This window comes from Scleropages formosus, chromosome 5 (genome assembly GCF_900964775.1).
Source record: "Scleropages formosus chromosome 5, fSclFor1.1, whole genome shotgun sequence".
Classification (NCBI taxonomy): domain Eukaryota; kingdom Metazoa; phylum Chordata; class Actinopteri; order Osteoglossiformes; family Osteoglossidae; genus Scleropages; species Scleropages formosus.
In genome coordinates this window covers 29,190,694-29,212,286 of record NC_041810.1, presented here as the reverse complement: position 1 = coordinate 29,212,286, position 21,593 = coordinate 29,190,694, and the positions used below count along the sequence as shown (strand labels likewise).

Sequence of the window (21,593 nt, the reverse complement as noted above, 5' to 3'; positions counted from 1 at the left end):
TGTCAGTTAAATCAATAAAATGTGATAAATGTAAGTATCGTAATGTACGTTGGTATTATTGTCATTTGTAAATTCCTTTTATTATTTTTGTATTTCGTCTGTAATTAATTTTACGCACACACACACACACACACACACATCATCTGAAACTGCTTGTCCCATGCGGGGTCACGGGTTGCCAGAGCCTAATCCGGCAAACGCAGGGCGTAAGGCCGGAGGGGGAGGGGACACAACCTGGACGGGACGCCAGTCCATCGCATGGCATCCCAAGCGGGACTCAAACCCCAGACCCACCGGAGAGCACCCGAAGACACTGCTCTGCCTGGAGATGAATACCATGATAACCGTTTCTCACACATCCGATAGGCTTGCGGAGACGTACTTGAAACAAAACCGCCCTGACAACCTTGATGTTTCATAGGGTTTTGCACATTGATCGAAGCCACAGATTGCTGGTGCGGTTGTGGCCTGCTGTTCTTTTCAGTCACTGATCAGTTGCCAAGTCGTTTACACACATTTTCCCCTCCACCAGAATAACCAGGTACTATTAGCGAGCTGTATTTCTTTAGCCTTTAAATTAGATCCTTCTGGTCTCTTCTTGTGCCTGTGATGTTCACTGAACAGCCTTCCCTCGCTCTAGGTCTTCATCTTCAGGTGGTCAGGTGTCAGGTCTTCAGGGTTTACAGCGCCTGGGTGGTGCGAGAGGACGTGGGTTCGATCCCTGCTGAGTCTGTGTGGGGTTTGCATGTTTTCCCCGCGTCTGCGCGGATTTCCTCTGGGTGCTCTGGTTTCCTCCCACAGTCCAAAGACATGCTGTTCAGGTTCCCCCAGAGAGAGTGTGTTCCACTGATGTATGGATGAGTGACCCAGTGTAAGTACTGTATCTAGCAGTGTAAGTTACCGCGCTGAATAAGGTGTGTGGGCTCATAACACTACATAGAGTTCATTGGAAGTCGCTTTGGAGAAAAGCATCTGCTAAATAAATGTGAATGTAGATGTAGGTGGTCACTGTGAAAGACCCTAGTGGAGTGGTGCAGGTCAGTGCCCATAAGCCCACCCAGCCTCCTGCACTGTGCGGTCTGGGTACAAATGTGGGGGGAAAAATGGATGTTTGTGTTGTACCGGGTGATACGGTGGAACTCGTAGCCAGGGCTAGACGCGCAATTTGCCAGCCTTTTGGGGAAAGAAAGCTCATATGGCTCCGCTCTTGTGCCAGCTTGGCTCTCTACAAAGAACAGATGCGCAAGATGCTCTTTCCAAACGCAGCACCCGACCACCCTTCGCCTGACGCATGGGAAGAGAGCAATTTTGTTCATTTTGACTCCGCTCTGACTGTTTATTGGTTTCGTTTACAAAGGGGCCGTTTCGGATCAAGTTATACCGGTACTGCATTTGAATAGAGGAATAATACATTCCGTTACGGTGCACTTAGGATCCAGCTCTCTGTTGCTGTGAGGTTCTCGGTCGTGTAGGGCTCTGATTTGTTGCATTTCGCTTTATTTTTTTTCATAGCACCATTTTCAGCGAATTGCCCAAGTTGCATGTGATCTGTCAAAGTTCAAAGAGACGTACAAGCAATCTATGTCGTGTCCGTCGGTGTTGCAGAGGAGAAATCTATGGGGAGAAAAGGCAGAAGGCAGCAGAAAGGAGAGAACGAATCTGCTCAGGAGAATGAAAAAGCCCAGAGGATTCGAGGCCAACTGGCTGCGCATCCTTCCCGGGCGTTCTAAATTTAGACGTACGGAGATATTGGGGAGTGTAGGTGTTGCGTGAGCCGACCCGAAAGTGGTGGGTCGGGCCTCTCGGTGACGGTCACGTTGTACGTCTGTGTTCAACAGCGGTCGCGAAACCGTGTTCGTTTCAGATCGAATCCTTTCGAAAATACGCTGCTTCCGCGACAGGTGAACGCATTTGGTACCGGAAGAGTTCGTAGTTTCAAAGCCGCTTTTACATCACAAAAACAAAATAATACAGACTTGCATTTGTTTGTTTTCTGATCTGCTCTGTAAAAACTTCAGCTGTTTTTTTAAAAAAAAAAAAAAAAGGAAAAACTTTTCATTATTTGTATTAACTTTGAGTGAAGTTAAAATTGGATTTAACTTAAAATGACTGAGAATAACTATTCAGTCCCCAGTTGTTAACCGGTTTATCCCATAGCAGTGGGAACTTTTCCTCGTCTTTTCAGGTTTCTTTAGCGTCTTCATTTTTGTTTCCATGGTAACGGTATAATGTTTAAAAAAAAAAAAACGAAATTTTCCTGGCACTTCTGGAATTGGAAAAAGAGCCAGTTTGAGCTTCACGCACACACTTTCCGAACCGCTTGTCCCATATGGGGTCACGGCAAACCGGAGCCTAACCCAGCAACTCGACGTAAGGCTGGAGGGGGAGGGGACACACCCAGGACGGGACGCCAGTCCATTGCAAGGCACCCCAAGCGGGACTTGAACCCCAGACTCACCGGAGAGCAGGACTGTGGCCCAACCCACTGCACCACCGCGCCCTCCTGAGCTTCAAACACTGGAAGCAAATAGGTGCTCTCATTCCGTTCCTTATTGCCATCGGCAGGTAGACCCAGGTTGGTTGCCTACTTAATGAGAAAGGTTAGACAGGCATGACTAGTCTCATTGCAAGAAGGCAAGCAAGCAAGTAACTGCTCAGCTCTACACAGGCGGGCAGAAGGCTTCCTGGAATTGAACAACGGATGATCAAACCTTGAATCAAATGGGCTACAGCAGCAGAAGGCCGTACCGAGTTCATGCTTGCTGCTCAGAACAAGAAGATAAGACTGTCATGGGTGATCGCCACACTTGGTCGCCAAAGACGAAGGATTGAAGAGCGGAAAAAAATGTTGCCTGGGCTGGCAAATCCCAGGTTCTCTTGAGACATACTGATGGGAAGGTCAAATATGAACGAATGGACCCCTGCTGTCTGGTGTCAACAGCACAGACTGTCGCTTGTGGTGTCATGGTGTGGGGAGTGTTTCCTTGGTGCACGTTCGTTTTTTAGTGCCGGCTGAGCGCTGGTTGGAAGCCACAAAGTGCCAAAACCCTTGTAGTTGACCAGGTGCATCCCTTCGTGCCTACCTTTTTCCGTTGGATTCTTCCCGGTGAATAATGAGCGGTGTCACAAAGCGCGAATTGTGTCGGGGTCCTTTCGGGAACGCGACAGCGACTGCACGGTCCCCGGATCTCGGCCAAGTAGAGCACCTTTGGGATGAGGTGGAACAGGATGTTCGCAGCATGAATGTACTGCCCAACAATGTGCGGAAAAGGTGCGAGTCAGCACGGACCGAGGTCCCTGCGGAGCGTTTCCTGCGCTTTGTTGAATCGTTTGCGGTGCTCTCGAGTCAAAAGGGCTCTTGGTACTGGGTAGGTGTGGAAAACAGATGGGTTTCTTTGTTGTCTTTTTACCCTTATTTTTTTAATAGGGGTGGGCGGCTGTCTCTCGGTACCTGGGTGGTGCGAGAGGGCGTGGGTTCGATCCCCGCTCAGTTTGTGTTGAGTCTGCATGTACTCCCCGTGTCTGTGTGGGTTTCCTCCGGGTGCTCTGGTTTCCTCCCACAGTCCAAAAACATGCCGTTCAGGTTCACCCCTAGTGTGTGAGTGACAGAGAGTGTGTTCCACTGGTGTATGGATGAGTGATCCAGTGTAAGTAGTGTATCTAGCAGTGTAAGTCACCGTGGTGAATAAGGTGTGTGGGCTGATAGTACTAGAGTTCATTGGAAGTTGCTTTGGAGAAAAGCGTCTGCTAAATAAATAAATGTAAGTATCACGTTCATTTGCTCTAGTTTTGTTCCCTGACTTCATCTTTTTTTTTTCTTCTTCTTCTTCCTCCCCTCTCTCCTGCTGACCTCCGTGTGCTGTTTCCCTAAAAGACTTATTCCCTCGAACTCACTGTGCCGCAGGAGATTTTTTGCCAATCTTTCCCACGGATCCGGAATGTTGAGTAGGGGTGTCATAGCCTTGTCTCGCCTTTCCCAGAGCCGTTTCTTCTTTTTCGCTCTAGGATGAGGGAATGAAAGTGGGAACATCATTTCCGGAGCTCTTTATTCAAGTCAGGGTTTGGAATTGAAGTTTTTTTGTCTTTAGTTTGAATTGCTTTGTACGTTAACGATTGCAGGCGTGCTTGTGCTGCACGCCGAACTTTCCCAGGTGGTTTTGCAAGGACTGCAGCTTCTTGGCCATAATGATCCGGATTGTTCCACGGTTCTGGAATTGAAACGTGGTCCTCCACAGCGGAGGCCCCTGGAGCAAGGAAGAGCAAGTGTGAATAATACTGGATAATAATAATAACCAGTGACGTGTTGCCAGAACCACAGCAGTATACGGTGCTGAAAGTTTTTTTTTTTTTTTAATGAATGTCCCAAATGTCACATTTGATGCAATTTAAAAGCGGTTTCTAATGATGCATTGGTGCAGTTGGAGAAACCGAGTTTTGATACTGCAGAAGTGCAGGATTATTTTTAGCATCTATTTGTAGCAAGTAAACATTGGCTATTTCTGCAGCTTTCTTACGCAAGAAAGGCTGTTATTTTGAAGGCGCTTTAAATGAGATGGTACCTTCCGCACCACAAAGGTTGGCGTCCTTTTTCTTAGTCGACGGAAAACCTCTCTCAAACGGCCGTAACACCCACATTTTATTGGAATTAACAAAAATGATGACGTATTTTTATTATCATGAAAATAGATAGATAGATAGATAGATATACTTTATTGATCCCACAAGGGAAATTATGTTACAGCAGCAGAACACAAGTCAGATAAATACTTGCAATATATATTTAAGAAAAAAAAACATATAAAACAAGTGGAAAAATACAAGATAAAAATGTAAGTATGTACAATTATGTATACAGTTGGACAGTATAGTATATAATATATGAATGTGAGGCGGTTCTGCAGATTTTGTTGAGACCTAAGCAGCATAACATTTCCCAGGATGGAAACATTTATAACGAAAAAAGCGAGAAGCCCGTAAGCGAATTATGCGGGGCAGCATGTTTTTCCTTAAAATAGTGAAATGGGCCCTAATTAACTGTACAGACTCACGCCTGGCTCTGACATCTAAACCAGAGACGTGAAGTTGAAGGGAATCTCCTGCTCTCTGATGCGGAAGGCTGCGTTTAGAACCGCGTTCAAATTTCGGCGCTTGATGTCCGGCAGAAGAAAGTGCTCAATGTCATTCGGCGCCGCAGCATTTTCAGCTCTAGTGTTTTTGTCAAGAAGGAGCGATAGGTTTTTTTTTTTTTCATTTTTAGGTCACGTTGAACCCGAGCTTTCTCTCATTAAAGTTGGACTGATTTTATTTGCCATGTTTAAAATACGTGATTATAATTAGTGCCGGATAATATTTACATTATTGGTTGCTTAGGCTTTTATTCAAAACGTTTACATTTATTTATTTAGCTGACACTTCTCTCCAAGACGACTTCCAATGAACTCTAGTATTATCAGCCCACACACCTTATTCACCGTGGTGACTTACACTGCTAGATACACTGCGTCACTCATCCATACATCAGCAAAACACACACTCTCTCCGTGACACTCACACACTATGGGGGAACCTGAACAGCATATCTTTGGAGTGTGGGAGGAAACCAGAGCACCCGGAGGAAACCCACGCAGACACGGGGAGAACATGCAAACTCCACACAGGCTGAGTAGAGATCGAACCCATGTCCTCTCGCACCACCCAGGTGCTGTGAGACAGCAGCGCTACTCGCTGTACCACCGTGCCACCCCAAATAGCTTAAGCGCTCAACCCATGTGTAGAGATTGATCAGAGTAGTTATTGGAAAAATTCAGTTTTGCTACCAAATAATATATTAATATCAAGGACCTAATAAGGAGTAGGACCACCCTTTACCTTCAGAACAATTTCGGTGCTCCTGAGAATGCTGTCATATATGGTCTGAACTGTGTGTAGTGGGATATTGCCTCATTCTTCAAGAAGACAAGTTTTCAGTTCCTTGACGGATGAAGGGGGTGGAAAACGACTTTGCGTTCTGCGCTCCAGAAATTTCTGTGAAGATTTAGTGATGCTTAGATCCCGTGATCGGGGAGGGCATGGAATGTATTTGACTTTCTCCTGGTGTCCATGCGGGCACTGTCATCCTGGAATATAGGAATCTCATGATGAAACAGTGATTGCACCATAGGGTGCTCTTGGTCCTGTAAAAAGCCCTTATATTTCTTGCCCAGTATATGGCTAAGCAGAGCAATCGTTGGATGTGATGAATCTTGGGAGATGGCCACCCCTACCATTACGGATTCTCGGACGCGTTTAACAGCTGGCAACGGAAGTTGTGGTGGAATTCATCCTTCGGCTTTCTCCAATGGTCTTCTTCACGAGTGAGGGAAGAAGGGAGCGCGAGATCGGCTACAGACCGGGAGCAGCGGCAGCAGTAATGCGGTCGCTGTACCGGACTGTAGTGGTGAAGGGGGAGCTGAGCCATAAGGCAAAGCTCTCCATTTACCGGTCGATCTACGTCCCTACCCTCACCTAGGGTCATCAACTCTGGGTGATGACCGAAAGAATGAGATCGCGGATACAAGCGGCCGAAATGAGTTTTCTCCCCAGGGTGCTGGGACTCGCTCCCCGTGACAGGGTGAGGAGTTCGGACATCCGGGAGGAACTCAGAGTAGAGCCGCTACTCCTCCATATTGAGAGAAGCCAGTTGAGGTGGTTCGGGCATCTGATAAGGATGCCCCCTGGGCGCCTCCCTTTGGAGGTATACCAGGCACGGCCAACTGGGACGAGGCCCCGAGGTCGGCCCGGGACTCGCTGGAGGGATTATATCTCACAGTTGGCCTGGGAACGGCTGGGGATCCCCCAGGCTGAGTTGGAGGAAGCTGCGGGGGACGGGGGTGGTTGGGCCTCTCTGCTCTCCCTGCTGCCACCGCGACCCTTTTAGGACAAGCGGGACAGAAGATGGATGGATGGCTTTCTCCCAACATAAATCCATCCAGAGGTAGGAAATGGGGTGAAAGGTGACTCCTCAGGCCATCCTACTGTTTTTTCCATTGTACAGAAGTTCAGATTTTGTGTTCCTTATACCCATTCATGCATCTTTGTGCACCAGCCTTTGGATACAAGCACTTTCCGAATGCCAGGTGATTCAATTTCCTGGTAATTTTTGAGGCTGAATTTTTGTGAAATTTACCAACTCTCCTGTGGAGTGTCTTGTCTATCCTTGTCGGTGAGCTTTGAGTCGCGACCACTGTTCCTCTTCGCCGATGCAGTTTGTCAACGTTTAACATATACAGGTGGTCCTCGACTTACAATGGGCTTATGTTCTGCGAAATCCATCGTAAGTCGAAAATATCGTAAGGTGAAAATGCATTTAACACATCAATACACACCTCTGCGTGACAGACTGAGAGATGCGGATCGCTGCCGCTGCCCAGCATCGCAAGAGAGTACCGCATATCGATTGCCCGGGGAAAAAAATCAAAATTCAATGTACAGTTTCTACTGAATGTCTATCACTAGCTCACAATCGTAAAATCGAAAAAATCATAAATCGAACCATCGTAAATCGGGGACCGCTGTCAGATAATTTGCAGTTTTTGTGACCCAGTGCGATTCGGGCAGCGATTGTCGGAACTTTTGAACACTCACATATCGAAGTACAAATTGTGAGACTTCTTTTTATAGCTGACACTGAAAATTGGAAATCAGTCTAGTATGATTCACCTCTTCTATTGAATTGCTTCGAAGTTCAGCTCCCTTTTCATTTAGTGTTTATTTTGTCCACCACCCTTGTATTTTCATTTTTGAATACAGCCTCAAAATTAATGTATTTTAGGACCGTTTTCACACCTTTATACATTTATTGCAAAAAAAAGTGTTTTGAAATGCATTTCTTCCTGCGTATGGCATGCATTAAGCAGATGGATCGGCTAATTTGGTCCAAGTGTTTATTTACTCTGCTGACAATAAGGTGCGGGTGAGAATGAGACGCGATGAGGCAGATGGTTCCTCGGGCGCAGTGCTGCACCGCTGAAGATGTAGGAGGGAGGAACTCTGTTCGAAGTTGGTCGCTTGTTAAATGAGCTGTGCTGTTTTCCAAAAAAAAATCCAGCGTTACATCCATGGTACTTTACACTGTTACACTGCCAAAGCGGGAGCGGTTCACCCTTTGTGCATGGAAGGGGGCAGCACTTGGTGTGATGTGTTGTAAGTCCCTTTAGAGAGAGCTGGTAACGTAGTGGTTAGAGCTGCTAGCTTTAGACCCAAAGGTCGCAGGTTCAAATCCCACCTCTGGCTGGAGTAAGTACTCTTGTGCAAGGTGCTTACTCTAAATTGCTCCCCTAAAATTACCCAGCTGTATAAATGGGTAAATCACTGTAAGTCACTTTGGAGAGAAGTGTCAGATAAGTGAGTAAATATAGAGAAAAGTATCCGATCGATGAAAGCGCAATCGACTTATTTGTTGCGTTCGAATTCACTACACTTGCAGAGCCTCGACGTCATTAGTAAGTGTAGCATGAAACACCTTGTTCGCTGTTCCCGTTCAGACACGTGAAACCGCCAGAAGGATCACGTCTGCTGGATTGTGACCTTCTAAATTCATGTGGCCTTTTCTTGACGCTAGGAGCAGTTGCGCTCGCACACTGTTTACTAACGCCCACCAGTTTTCCCGTCTGCGACTATGCTCACGCCAGACGCTGGGCTTGATCCCGTGGAGCAAGACCCTGAACAGCTGCTGACAGACAGATGTGCAGTATTGAACGTGTCGCAGCCTGTGCACTCGCTTCTGGGCTTTTGCCATGAGTTGAGAGGGAGAGGGATCATTACCTCCCCCACCCTATGTTTGCTTGCAGCTTTTGCTTATTTTATATGGGGACACGCAAGTACACCGGGTCCTCAACTTGCAAACACAGCTGGGACAGGAAGTCTGTTTGCAACTCAGTTTGTTCATAAGTCCGACCTTTATGTCGATTAATTCACAGGCTAGGGTCTGTAAAAACCTCCGATGAAGCTATAATGAATTAAAAAATTCACGCTAAGATTTGCTTTCAGCAGCTGCTCATCCTCAGCAGGGTGACACAAATAAATTTTTGAAACCAGACAAAATGGAAAATTGTTTATATCTCCAGATGTTTGGAACAGGAGAACCACGTGTGCATCTGGTTTTGCACATACAGCTGTGTTGAATTCTCAGGCAAGCATACACTTGGGGACTGTGTTACTAGATAGAAAACGCTGATATTAATATCGAAAACTCTAAAACCGCACATTTGATTGATTAAAATTTCAATATTATTCCAGCCTGAGGCTGAAGCTTATGCTTTGCACTGGTTTGTACATTAATGTAAATGGGAATGAAGGTAGTAGAGCTGGGAAATAATCATTAACCACTAGTCTGTAACAGCTGTTTCAGCATGTTTTGTGATCGTGGAAATAACTCATTGTGGAAATCAAAAAGTTCCCTGAATGTGAGTATGACACCCAAATTAGATGCCACTTTCCCATCAAAATGTTTCTTTAATTAAATTTTCCCTTTGATAAATGCCAAATAGTCACTTGGCCCACCTTGTATTTTCCATTAAAATCTCACATCTTGGATTTGTCACCACTGGTTGTCTTAAATAATTATTCTTGATTGTTTTCTCATTTAAATAATTGCCTGCCTGTTCTTTGGAAAATATTCAGAGGTCTTTATCATAACATCTGTTCTGCAGAAGAATTGGCTTAATTATTTTGCTTTGTATTGTTTTTCTCTGTCTTTAACAAAAAATTTAATGCAAAACAGATTCTTGGTATTTGTCCCTGTGGCTTTTTATAAACACAAGGACACGGAGACTGGGTGCGTTAGAAGGAGAGTGTGGCGTGGCTGCGGCGACCACCCTTCCTACTCGATAGGTACACACGATCTACACTTATATTTACTCAGTCAGCAGACTCTTACCACCAATGCCATCAGGACGAGTGTCATGTAAGGTATGTATGGAAGGTGTGCCTTGGAAATGGCTAGTCGGTCTTCTTCCTTCCCAAGATGCTGAAGGTGTCATGAGAATTCGTGAACGGGGGAGGGAAATAAACCAGGGAAATAAGGTGTGAAAAGCTCGAACATCGCTATGCCCAGATATGATCAACAAATTATTATTTTAACGTTTGAATTATTTCAAAGCAAGGTATAGGATGGAATTTCGCCAAAAAAGATTTTCTTCCCAGTTCCTTCCTTTGCATCCTTACCGACTTCAGCACATCCACAGCTACAGCTCCTCAGATGTTTGTTTTATTTGTAACGGCTGCGATGCACATTTGGTGCTCGTTCAGTCAAGTTTGATAGAACATTGCAGACGTTGCATAATGTGGAAGAAATGGAATTACTATAATAGAAACAGTACATCTGTTTAAGTATGCCAGTTTTGTGAGGTTGACCAACCAGTAGAATCTTAATGTGCATTCAAGTGTGGATATAGATTATAATGTGCCCTTTAGGGGTTGGCAAGGGACACTGCTTGAAGGCCACGTATTGCTTCCCAGAAGGGAGCTCTTGAAACATGCCATGAACAGGGTGGGAAGGGTTGGCAATGTTGAGTGGGTCTTCATGTTTAAGAGTCTGTCCTTGACACCCGTTTTCTTTGTTGCTTCACTGCTTTGCTCATTTCGCTCACTCTTTTTCCCAGGTTGATGCATCATGAGGCTTTGCAGCAGAACCCTCCCTTTGTCCCTCCCAATGTTGCTGGAGTGGTGGCCCTTCGGCAGAAGAGCCCATGCACGCTCGCTGTCTCGCAGACTCCTCCCACGTCGAGGTGTCACCACCAAGGGCCCCGCCCTCCACCCTGGAAGGCAGGACTCCGTCGAGGTGCTCGGCCATTCGTACCCCCGGGACGACTTCACGAACGTAACGGGCGGGATCCTGTCTAAGGTGGGCCGCAACATCCACAGCCAACCCCATCACCCGCTGTGGGTCATCAAGGAGCGCATAAAGGCCCACTTCTACGAGACCTACGTAGGCCGCAGGAGCAACCCTCTGTTCTCGGTGCACGACACCCTCAGTCCCGTGGTGACCGTGGAGCAGAACTTCGACAGCCTCCTCATCCCTCCCGGCCACGCGAGCCGTAACAAAGGGGACAACTACTACCTAAACTGCAGACACATGCTGCGGGCGCACACGTCGGCCCACCAGCGCGACCTCGTGCGCTCCGGCCTGGACGCCTTCCTGGTGGCGGGTGACGTCTACCGGCGTGATGAAATCGATGCCACGCACTACCCTGTTTTTCACCAGATGGAGGGAGTGCGGCTTTTCTCCAAGCACGAGGTGAGAGCGGCACCAGTTTGTCTTGCACCACCCTCATGTCCCTACAAAAATTAAAATATAATATTTTTATGGACTTGATCGTTGATATTGAACATTTTATAAGGTGATTTCCTCTGAAGTAGCTTCTGCAGCTTACAGAATTAGAGCATTTCTACACTTGGACTTCCACCAAAGTTCTTGCCTTGGCATCCGATGGAAAAAGCTGATTTCCAACACTTGTCCGTGGGATGGGGCTCTTCCAGTCACTAACCAGAGCTCATGGGTGTATGTGAGGATGGGGTTGTTGACCAAATAGAAGGATGGGAGTACAAATTCAAAACTCTTCAAGCTTCGCAAGCAGGTTAGGCACACTGTACTGGTGAAAAACGCAGACTGCGTTTTGTGGGGAAAGGGAGGATTGTGGAGTGTGCTCGAGTAGAAGACGGAGGAAGATTGCGGAGAACATAGGTGCGAGAGCTGTTGGTCTAGATGTGTCTCGACTCCTGGAGTAAAGTTCTGGTTCACCCAGATCTTAATCTGTCACGTCGAGTCTCCCGGGGAAGGTAATTGTTGGAGAGACCAAGATTAAAAGTGATGAATAAGAAGAGGAGAGCCACAGTTCTGACTGCCATGCAACCGCGAATTTCGGGAAATTTGGGATCGCTCTAGCACCCCAATAAGGTCGCGATCCACAATACAGGTGTGAAATTACAATAAAGAAGTGTAGTTAATGCCTCTTGCTGACAAAGTCATCCTGTGAATAAGCACTCCACCTGTCATTTCTGCTATAATTACCTGTAACGGTCTGTTTTCCCCATGCCTGTGTCTTGTCCTTCAGTTGTTCGCGTCTGTGAAGGACGGTGAGGACCTGTGCCTGTTTGAGAGCGGCGGCCAGCGCACCTGCGACAAACAGGAGAGACACACACTGGAGGCAGTCAAGCTGGTGGAGTTCAACCTGAAGCAGACCCTCACCCGCCTCATCAGACACCTGTTTGGTGAAGGTGGGTATAGCATGGCATCTCAGCTGTTTAGAGTCTTTCTTACTGTCCGGATTCAAGTGCCTTTCTGACTCTTCTTTGCTTGTTGTCCTGTTGTCCTTTGTTTTGAAAGTACAAGAGGCAAAGGGTTTGCCACCTCTGTTTCATCAGGAATTTCACGTAGTTGATATATTTCTATTTATATTGCTCACACACACACTGTCCAAAACCACTTGTCCTGAGCAGGGTTGCGGCGAGCCAAATCCTAACCCGGCAACACAGGGCGTAAGGCTGGAGGGGGAAGGGACACACCCAGGAGGGGACGCTAGTCCATCGCAAGGCACTCTAAGCAGGACTCGAACCCCAGACCCACCAGAGAGCGGGACCCAGCCAAACCCGCTGCGCCACCGTGCTCCCCAGTTATATTTCAGGGTTGAAATAAATATAGCCTTTCCGCACCTTACAAAAATAATTAGTTCCTGAAAAACCGTTTGTATACTGAATTTTCATAATGTAAAAAAAAAGGTAAAAATGTTGTGTCCCTGAGCCCAAAATACACACCAATTTAAGTACCACAAAACCTCATTAAAATGGACGCAGTTACTTTTATAGCTAACGTGAGTTGTCATAATACAGTTTCCCTTCATTAAATACTCTGTAATGCTGTATGGCTGTCTTTGTGTGCTCCTTCAGCTGTTTCTTTTCTAATGCTAATGTTTTCTCCACAGTCAGAAGCTGTGTGTTTCAAGTACATTGGTGACTCTAAATTGACTCTAAATAAAACATAACACTAAACATGTTTATAAAACATAATATAATTATTTGGGGGGGGGTGCGGTGGCGTGGCGGGTTTGGCCAGTGTCCGCCATGTGGCAGGTCTGGGGTTCGAGCCTTGCTTGGGGTGACGCGTGACGGACTGGTGTCCCGTCCAGGGTGTGTCCCCTCCCCCTTTGGCCCCGCCTTGTGTTGTGGGGTAGGCTCTGGTTCACCATGACCCCGATCAAGACAAGTGTGTGTGTGTGTGTGTGTGTGTGTGTGTGTGTGTGTGTGTGTGTGTGTGTGTGTGATTATTTTTAAATTTAAAAAAAGAAACTGCAAAAACAACAAAGTATTCAAAAAATGAATATACATATAAATGCTTTGACACAAATAAATATTGGCCACCTGTCCCTGTGGTCACATGGGTTTCCTTTTATAGTCTAAAGACAGAATAATAAATAAATAAAGGCTTCAGATTAATTAGTGACTCTACATTGCCCATAATGTGTGTCGTATGTGCCTCCACTGTAACTCACTTTGGAGAAAAACATCAGCTCAATAAAAACAGGTAAATTGTGGGAAAATAACTTCACCAGTAATCCAGTTTACCCTGTCACCACAGTAGAATCCCAAGGAGGGATGGGCAGCTCCTGGTACTTGGACCCTCAGAGGTTTATTTTTTTCTCCCCTTCTTTGCAGTGGGAGTTTTTTTGTTTTCCTCTCCTCACCTGTCAGCTGGATTATCTGAATAGTTGTTTATCAACTGTTGCCTTTCTGTACTGTATCTTTCCTGGGAACTCCCTTTATCACTGTGTCGCTTAAAGAACTTGAGTTTAAGAGGAACTTCTTTGAATAACCCTGCTGTGACTTAGAAGGCAGATCTTTGTGTTTACAGTGACCAAATTTTACTTCCTTTCAAACAGATGGTTGGCAAGAGAAATTTAATTCATTTACATTTACTACATGCTTCTCTTTGACTTGCAGCGATAATTAACTAGTATTAACCTGATACCTTTATCACGGGTGACCTAAAAAGCTAGATGCACCACACCGAAATGCCAATAATCATTCGCTCATCTATGCAGGAGAGCGATGTAAGTTACTTGCACTCCTTTATGTACAGTATCCTGAAAGCATTTTCATCACTTGTAATTTACAAGAATCTACATTGTGTAGAGAATAGGTCAATGTGCCCAGTGTGTTGTAGTCTATTAGAGCATCATATGCAATTTTAATCTTCATTAATTATCAGCTGGATGTGTAGACATTTCTTGGATGAGACGCTTCTGGTTGACAGTTGCACTCCCCTGGATAGAGACCCTTTTAGTTTCGAAAAGAGGAATTGAACTAGGTGCAGAATCCATTCCCCCCCCGGCGGGTATATTAATCTCCTTTGATATTGGAAATAACCCCCTCTTTGTCTCCCAGTGGGGTTTTGGCTTCTTTATTGTGTGCAATGAATGATGGGAATGAACCTCTTTTGTGATTTATGTCCACCCCTTACACACTGGATTTGACTTCAGCTCAGTGCAACTGTCACCTGTATGCAGAGTTCCTCAACCTTGTACTCTTAGACATAAACTTTGGCATTCTGTATTAAAGTACAACATTTACATTGTCTTGTGTTCTGTTTTCGCTGATTCTTTCTTTTTCCACTCTGTGTTTCCTGCCTTGTGTTCTGTTTATTTTGCATGCAAGCAGTTTCATGACCATGTAGAGCAGGTGAGCGACTGTGTGACGGTGCTGTATGTTTCCACCAGACCTGGAAATTCGCTGGGTGGACTGCTATTTCCCATTCACTCACCCCTCCTTTGAGATGGAGGTAAACTTCTGTGGCGACTGGATGGAGGTGCTGGGCTGCGGGGTGATGGAGCAGCAGCTGGTCCACTCAGGTACCACCATGCTGACCACAGCACGTCTACACTTGGTTTAATTTTGCCCACCAGTAACGTAGGCAAACGCGTAGCATAAATGTGTGCAGATGCATACAGATATTGGACAAAGAAATACAAACACAGTCATAGTAGGCTCCTCACACACTGTAAAATATGCGTGGGGAAATATGCAGATCTCCTCATAGAAATGTAGACTCTGACTCTGCAACAGACTGCTGAATGCAGTGTAACGAGGCAGTGGCTGCTTCATGTTTTCTGGAAAGGGTTGGGAGTTACTGCAGCCTATTTGTCCAGCCCCACGGGAATTACTCATACAAGATGAATGACATTTTCCGAGATGTTGTCAGCATAAGCACAATAAGGAGGTCTGTAAATTCCACAAACAAGGACGTAACTCTGCGTAACTCTCTGTCGCAAGATCTGGCACATTCCGCTTTTAATGTCACGCGTATGTAGCCAAAAACGGAAGACACTTCAAATCTTTGGTAGAAGGTCTGATTTTTAATTAAATGTAGACTTAATATTTTCCACTTTGATATGTTGTCTCCTGTGGAGCAGAATTTAGTTCCATTAAAGGCCATGGCGTCTCAGTTGACGTCAACGCTACATTCCAAAGGGCCGGCTTTATCGGAGGTTTGTTTGGGGGCCATCAGGTGACTCTGTCCATCTTTCTTGACCTTGTGTCTCATAGGCACAGGGACTGCATCCTACAGGGGTCTGGATCAGTGCCTCCAAAATATTGGCCATGTCAGCCCACAGCTTGAGCTCCTATGAGGCCTTCAAATGCCACTTCTTGCCTCTCACAGCAGATGGCAGCATGGTGCAACATGGGGGAGCCTCAGGCCGCTCAAACTAGGATGTTTCCGTTGGAAGGTGGGGTGGGGAGGGCAGTGGCATCACATGTGGACAGGCCATGGTGTTCAGCAGTAGGGTTTTTGATGCAGATATCCAGAGATGACCCAAACTGCGAACTTGATGATCCTCAGCATGACACGTGCCCAAATCCGAGCGTTTTCAGTCAGTAGTGCATTAAATTTGATATTTCACACGCTCGCACATGTACCACATTCACAATTTTATTAATTGTTCAGTAATTTTTCTCATTGATTTAAATTGTGATAAAGTACGAGTAAAATCATTTTTATTTTCTAAAAATAAATGAAAGTTTCAGTAATAATAAGTACTGGATGTAGTAATATGAAGGAGGTGGCTAAATAAGTGCTTCTAAGCTCAGAGAAAGGAGGATGAGGGACTCTGTCTGCGTGTCAGAGAAAGCTGCGGGAATTCATTCCGCAAAAGGTCCTGAACGGGCGAGGACGCCGGACCTCGTGGCACCGCAGAAGCCGTGTTGCCGCGCATTCGCAACCGCGCACAGAAAAGCATAAGGTGGAACGCAGAGCGGCCTTTTCGCAAGATGCACTTGTGTCGTCCGCTGGGATCCTTTTTTGAAGCGAGTCGTCCTGCTCCGTGACATTTTGAGGTTTTTAATCATTTAACACACAGGGCTCCGAGCATCTTTGCGGCAGTCCCTTTAAATGGTTTTTCTTGGGCTTTTGTGAGGACGTCTCAAAAATAAACTGTACAAGGCCAGGCCGACATTTCCCTTTTTGCTGAAATACAAATACGTTTATTTGTTGAAAACTTTTTCTCTTGCCTACAAGTAAGGTTGCTTCGGTTTTTCCTTAATCTTTGTGAGGATTAATGAAATGAAATAAAAGGCATGTTTGGGATGGAGTCTTCATTCTTAAGATAAAAGCAATAAATTACTTATGTCATCAAGCTTTCGTTGTTCTACAAAATGTTTCCTGAAGGGTCTTATATACAGTATGCTCACCAGCCACTTCATTAGGTACACTTAGCTGATAGTGCAAACCTAATGTGAGGCAAGAAAACAATCCCCGTATCATTACACCACCACCACCAGTCTGTGTCATTGATACCAGGCAGGAAGGGTCATGGGTCCAGTCTTTTTATGCCAGTTTCTCACCTCACCATCAGCGTGTTACAAAAAAATTGGGATTTGACGGACCAGGCAACATTTTTTTTGCCCCCGTTCAATAGTACAGTTTTGAAGACTGCATGTGCACTGGAGCTTCATCTTCTTCTTCTGACCTCTCAGGAGACAAACCCGACATGGTCTTCTGCTGCAGTAGGCCATCAATTTCAAGGACTGACAAATTGTGCCTTCAGAGATGCCTTTCTCTTCACCACTTTTGTCCTGAGCTGTTATTTTTGCCCCTGTGGCCTTCCTATTTACTTTAATGAGTGTTACCATGCTCCTCTCACCTCTTTCATTGAAGAGGCATTTTGGTCCCCAAGACTGATACTAGATAGGTTTATTTTTTTTTTTTTTTTATTATTATTATATTAGGGGGGTGCGGTGGCGCAGTGGGTTGGACCGCAGTCCTGCTCTCCGGTGGGTCTGGGGTTCGAGTCCCGCTTGGGGTGCCTTGCGCCGGACTGGCGTCCCGTCCTGGGTGTGTCCCCTCCCCCTCTGGCCTTACGCCCTGTGTTGCCGGGTAGGCTCCGGTTCCCCGTGACCCTGTATGGGACAAGCGGTTCTGAAAATGTGTGTGTGTGTGTGTGTATTATTATATTTTATTGAAATTTCTCTATAACCTCTTGACACTACAGTGTGCACAATTCTCAGTGAGGTGCCTGCTTCTCAGATGCTGGAACCCGTGCAGATGGCACCAATGGTCATGCCACATTCAGAGTCACTTTAATCTCATCTTGTCCCCTCCAAAGTTCATTCGAGTGCTAATTGGACCTCTTAACCTCATCTGAATGCTTCGTATACTGAGTCCCAGTGACAGGACCTAATGTACCTGAAATAGTGTGTGTTCACTATAGTTTGTTTTGTTACACTACTGCACGATGCTTTAATGTACATTTCACAGTTTATGTATAACTTTTTTGTAACTTTGAGTGCCTAAAAAAATATTGCGGTGGCTCACAATCACAGTATGAGAAGCACAGCCACGGTGAGGAAGTGGAATCATGGGAGGAATGGCCTGGTATCGGTGAGTCTGGTAACGGAATAAGTGTTCTAATGTCCCCATTGGCCCGCAGCCGGATCGGCTTTCTCCAATTATGTGAGTCTCTGCCCAGCCGACAGACTATATTCCATTTCTGTATTCCTTCCTGAGAGCAATTAAAAATTCATCCCGTTTAGCCGAAGCACTTAGGAGGAAATTCATATAAATTTCCATTGCAGGGTAAATAGCGTGTAAATGTGATCAGGGTTAGAAGGCCCAAATGGCTGTGCTGCAGCCCACAGCTCTGGGACCACGATCATCTCTGCATTAGCCTTCATCATATCTTTTACACTTCCTGCCATCGCGCTGAAACAAGCTCCAGTTTGTACGAGTCAGTCTCACTGTCCTCCTGAATATTCAGATGAAAGTGGGGAAAAAACAGATCGCCATGTGTAAAATTTCATACTAAAAGTGAGAGTTTGATCACATTCTAATAAATTCCCAGTATCCCATCTGACAGCTGTTCACTGTTTATTAGTGCATACAGCTGCCGTGAAGTTTTATACGTGGCGCTCGAGTCATGCCCGCGTGATCAATACACGTAGGAGTTAATCGTGATCGATCACTTTCCCAAGCATGGAGTTGTCAGAATGATGCTGATTTCTGTCCCTCTTCTCCTTAGACATAACAGGCTAAAGCCAATGTGCCGTCTGCTGTTTCTCATTAACGCTGACGTTTCTGAAGTCGTATTTGATACCAGAGCCACGTCCCTGCCCACCTTTGTGTTTACGTTCCGCCTGGGACCTCTCTCAACGCTCATTGAGACAGTCATTACATGCTAGAATTTTCACACCTCACTGGATGTTAACCTTTACCTCCAGTTCAGGTGTTTAATGTCAATCTTAGTGTGCTAAAAAACTAATTATAATTGAGGATTATTTATGAGGGGCCTTGTTATACCCAGAACCTGTCTGCCTGACTGAGGGAGCTTGACACGGTGATGATGCCAAATGTACTGTATATGTCTTCATAAAGAACACACGTTCTAGTAACGAGTACACATTTTATTGATTGCTTTCGAGAAACGAGAAAATATGTTCCTGAGTCCTTGTGTTATATATGTTGAAGATCTGAATTTACAAACATAGGAATTTTCTTCCCTTTATTTATTTTTACTGTAATTTCCTATTTTGCCTGTGGAGCGAATGTCACCTGCAGTTCCACATGCAGCCATTAGTTGGCAGTAAATGGCACCCAAACAGAGTAGGCGCGTGGGATGCGATTAATTAAACCCACTCTCATAGTGCGCGCAGCTTGGGCTGGCATCCCGTCCTCGGTGTTCCCTGCCTCACACCCTGTGTTTCCAGGACAGGGTCTGGAACACAGCGACCCTGTGTGGGACGATTTGAAGAAAATGGAATAAATAAAGTCTTGCAGCGAATTTTTAATTTATTATAGATATATCTGAGAACCAAGCCTGTGAATAAATGGGACGGCTGAGGGAAGGCTCTGTTATTAAGCTACCGTTGACTGTGACTTACATTTACATTTATTTATTTATCGGACTCTTTTCTCCAATGCGACGTACATCCCGTAGAAAAATCTCAGACCCAGTGGTCAGATTTACAAAATAATACAGTTACTAACAGACTTCACATCCCAGTTGTATTTGTAAATTGAGGAGCTGGTGTAAGATGTATTTCTCAGCTTTTTTGCCGTGAGATGAGAACCATTGTCTCGAGTGCACACCGCGTCTTGTGGGACACTTGAGGGCCTTGTGCTGATGAGGAACGCACTGCCTGTTACTTCCCCTGTGCCTCCCTCTCTCTTTGCTGCTCTGTCTGTGGCTCTCTTTGTAGGGGGCTGTGGCTGATATTTTGGCTCCTGTTGCCAAGGCAACGCTATGCTCTCTCTCTCTCTCTCTCTCTCTCTCTCTCTCACACACACACACACACACACACACACACACACACACACACACACACACACACACACACACACCCTTGTGTTTCCCCTTAAAGCGCTGAGACAATGGAATGCTGACCGAGGGGCGGGGCTCGCCACACACCGCCGGCAGTCAGCGAGGGGTCAGGGGGACTCATTATTTGTGTGTCCCTGAGCACGAGCTCCATATGTGAAGTGTGCCGCAGGCTGGGCAATCAAAGATTAAAGTTGTGGGAGAGAAGGACCGCCTACTCCCGAGTGCTACCCCCCATTAGTGCCATTCACGATGGCCCCCATGGGCCGCTTGGGGACCGCGGTTGCTCACGGGGCCATCGGCAGCATATGGGACCCAACGTTAATGACGGCACGTGTCGCAGTCGCGGTTCGTCGCATACGGGGGGGGTGGAGCTGCCGCGCCGACCACGCCAGCGTGATTAAATGTGCGTTCTGGGACAATTAAGGACCTCTCGAGGCCCTGGGGGCACAGGGGATGGAGAAGCCAAGGGACACCAGCTGGGGCTGCTTCAGGTGGCAACCTTAATCCCACCAAAGATGTTTCTTTCCAGTGTGTGGTTTTTAATCACACAGCTTTTTTTTTTTTTCTTTTTTTCAATGGGGGCCGATTGGAGTTAGCATGTCTGCGACTAATCCAAGTGCTTCCCCTTCATCTCTTTCTGGAGACCCCCCCCCAGCCCCGGTGGGCCCTCATCCCCTTGCCAATGCATCCCTAATTGTCTGGGTTGTAGACAGCCACGCCCAGGGGTCAGAGTAAAAAATTTGTTCGTGTGTTGTTCCGTGCCGCTGCGCTTGCCTGAGCAGGAATGAATGAAAGATGAAAGTGAGCTGGATGGTGGAGACGCCCGCGGAGTTTCATTCAGACGTAGACAGAAGTACGAAAAAGGGGCGAACTTTATATGAAAGAGTTTACTCCACAGTGTGTGGCTGGGTGCACGTTCTCTTCTGTGCAGCTTCATTAGCAAGGATGTCAGGAGATGCGCTATATGGTGACTGGTCTCTTGTTGGGTTTTGCATCGTCTCGGAAAAATAGCGCAGCGCGACAAAACTTTTCAAAGTTCTTAGTTTATGACTATTTTTGCGTGGATTATGATTAGTTTACCGATTACAAAAATACCACTCGTTCTTCTAGAGTGTCAGTTTTAGTTTGGTACTTTACAGCCACCGGAAGATTCTAGAAGGCACTGGAACATTCAGGACAGTATAAGATACTAAGTGGTCCTGGAATATTCGATTCTTGGAACCCGGTGCCAAAATTTGCTAATTTCAAGAATGTGAAATATTTTTCTGAAAACTGACATACAGTACAAACTAATGCCAAGCGTGTGATTGATCTAACAAAACTGAATGGAAAATGCAAAAAAAAAAAAAAAAAAAAAATCTAAATAATACAGTTTTACATTGTGTCATTTTCACAATAGGACATTATGGTGCAGTGAAAATTTTGCAGTCAGAATCTCGTATTTCAACCAACAAGGGGACTGTATGTGAAGGTGGCCTTTGTATTCCAAAGACCCCTTTAACAAAAGAATCAGACTTAAAGGTAAATTTCATTTGTACCGTAATATTTCAGTTGTCAGCTCTCACATGTGAGAAACGCCTTATGAAATCAGACATTTCACGTCAATATACGTGCCTTGGTGCTGTCACATCAAATGAGAGTTCCCTCCCTTGCGACATAAATCAATACCATGTAATAGCGAATTATATAATAAAGAAAAATTTTGTGTAAATCGTAACACAATAGAGAGTAAATAGTAATGATAATAAT

General features: G+C 45.7%; 1 protein-coding gene across 3 annotated transcripts in view; it reads left to right on the top strand.

Annotated features, from left to right (window-relative positions):
• Positions 1-21,593, top strand: part of fars2 (phenylalanyl-tRNA synthetase 2, mitochondrial) — a 66,162-nt gene that overhangs the window by 15,446 nt on the left and 29,123 nt on the right. For all 3 annotated transcript variants that reach the window (XM_018765704.2, XM_018765703.2, XM_018765702.2), the window contains exons 2-4: positions 10,641-11,275; positions 12,093-12,255; positions 14,751-14,882. In XM_018765704.2, coding sequence (XP_018621220.1) covers positions 10,652-11,275; positions 12,093-12,255; positions 14,751-14,882 — 919 coding nt within the window. In that variant the 5' untranslated portion in view covers positions 10,641-10,651. The remainder of the gene's footprint in view (positions 1-10,640; positions 11,276-12,092; positions 12,256-14,750; positions 14,883-21,593) is intronic.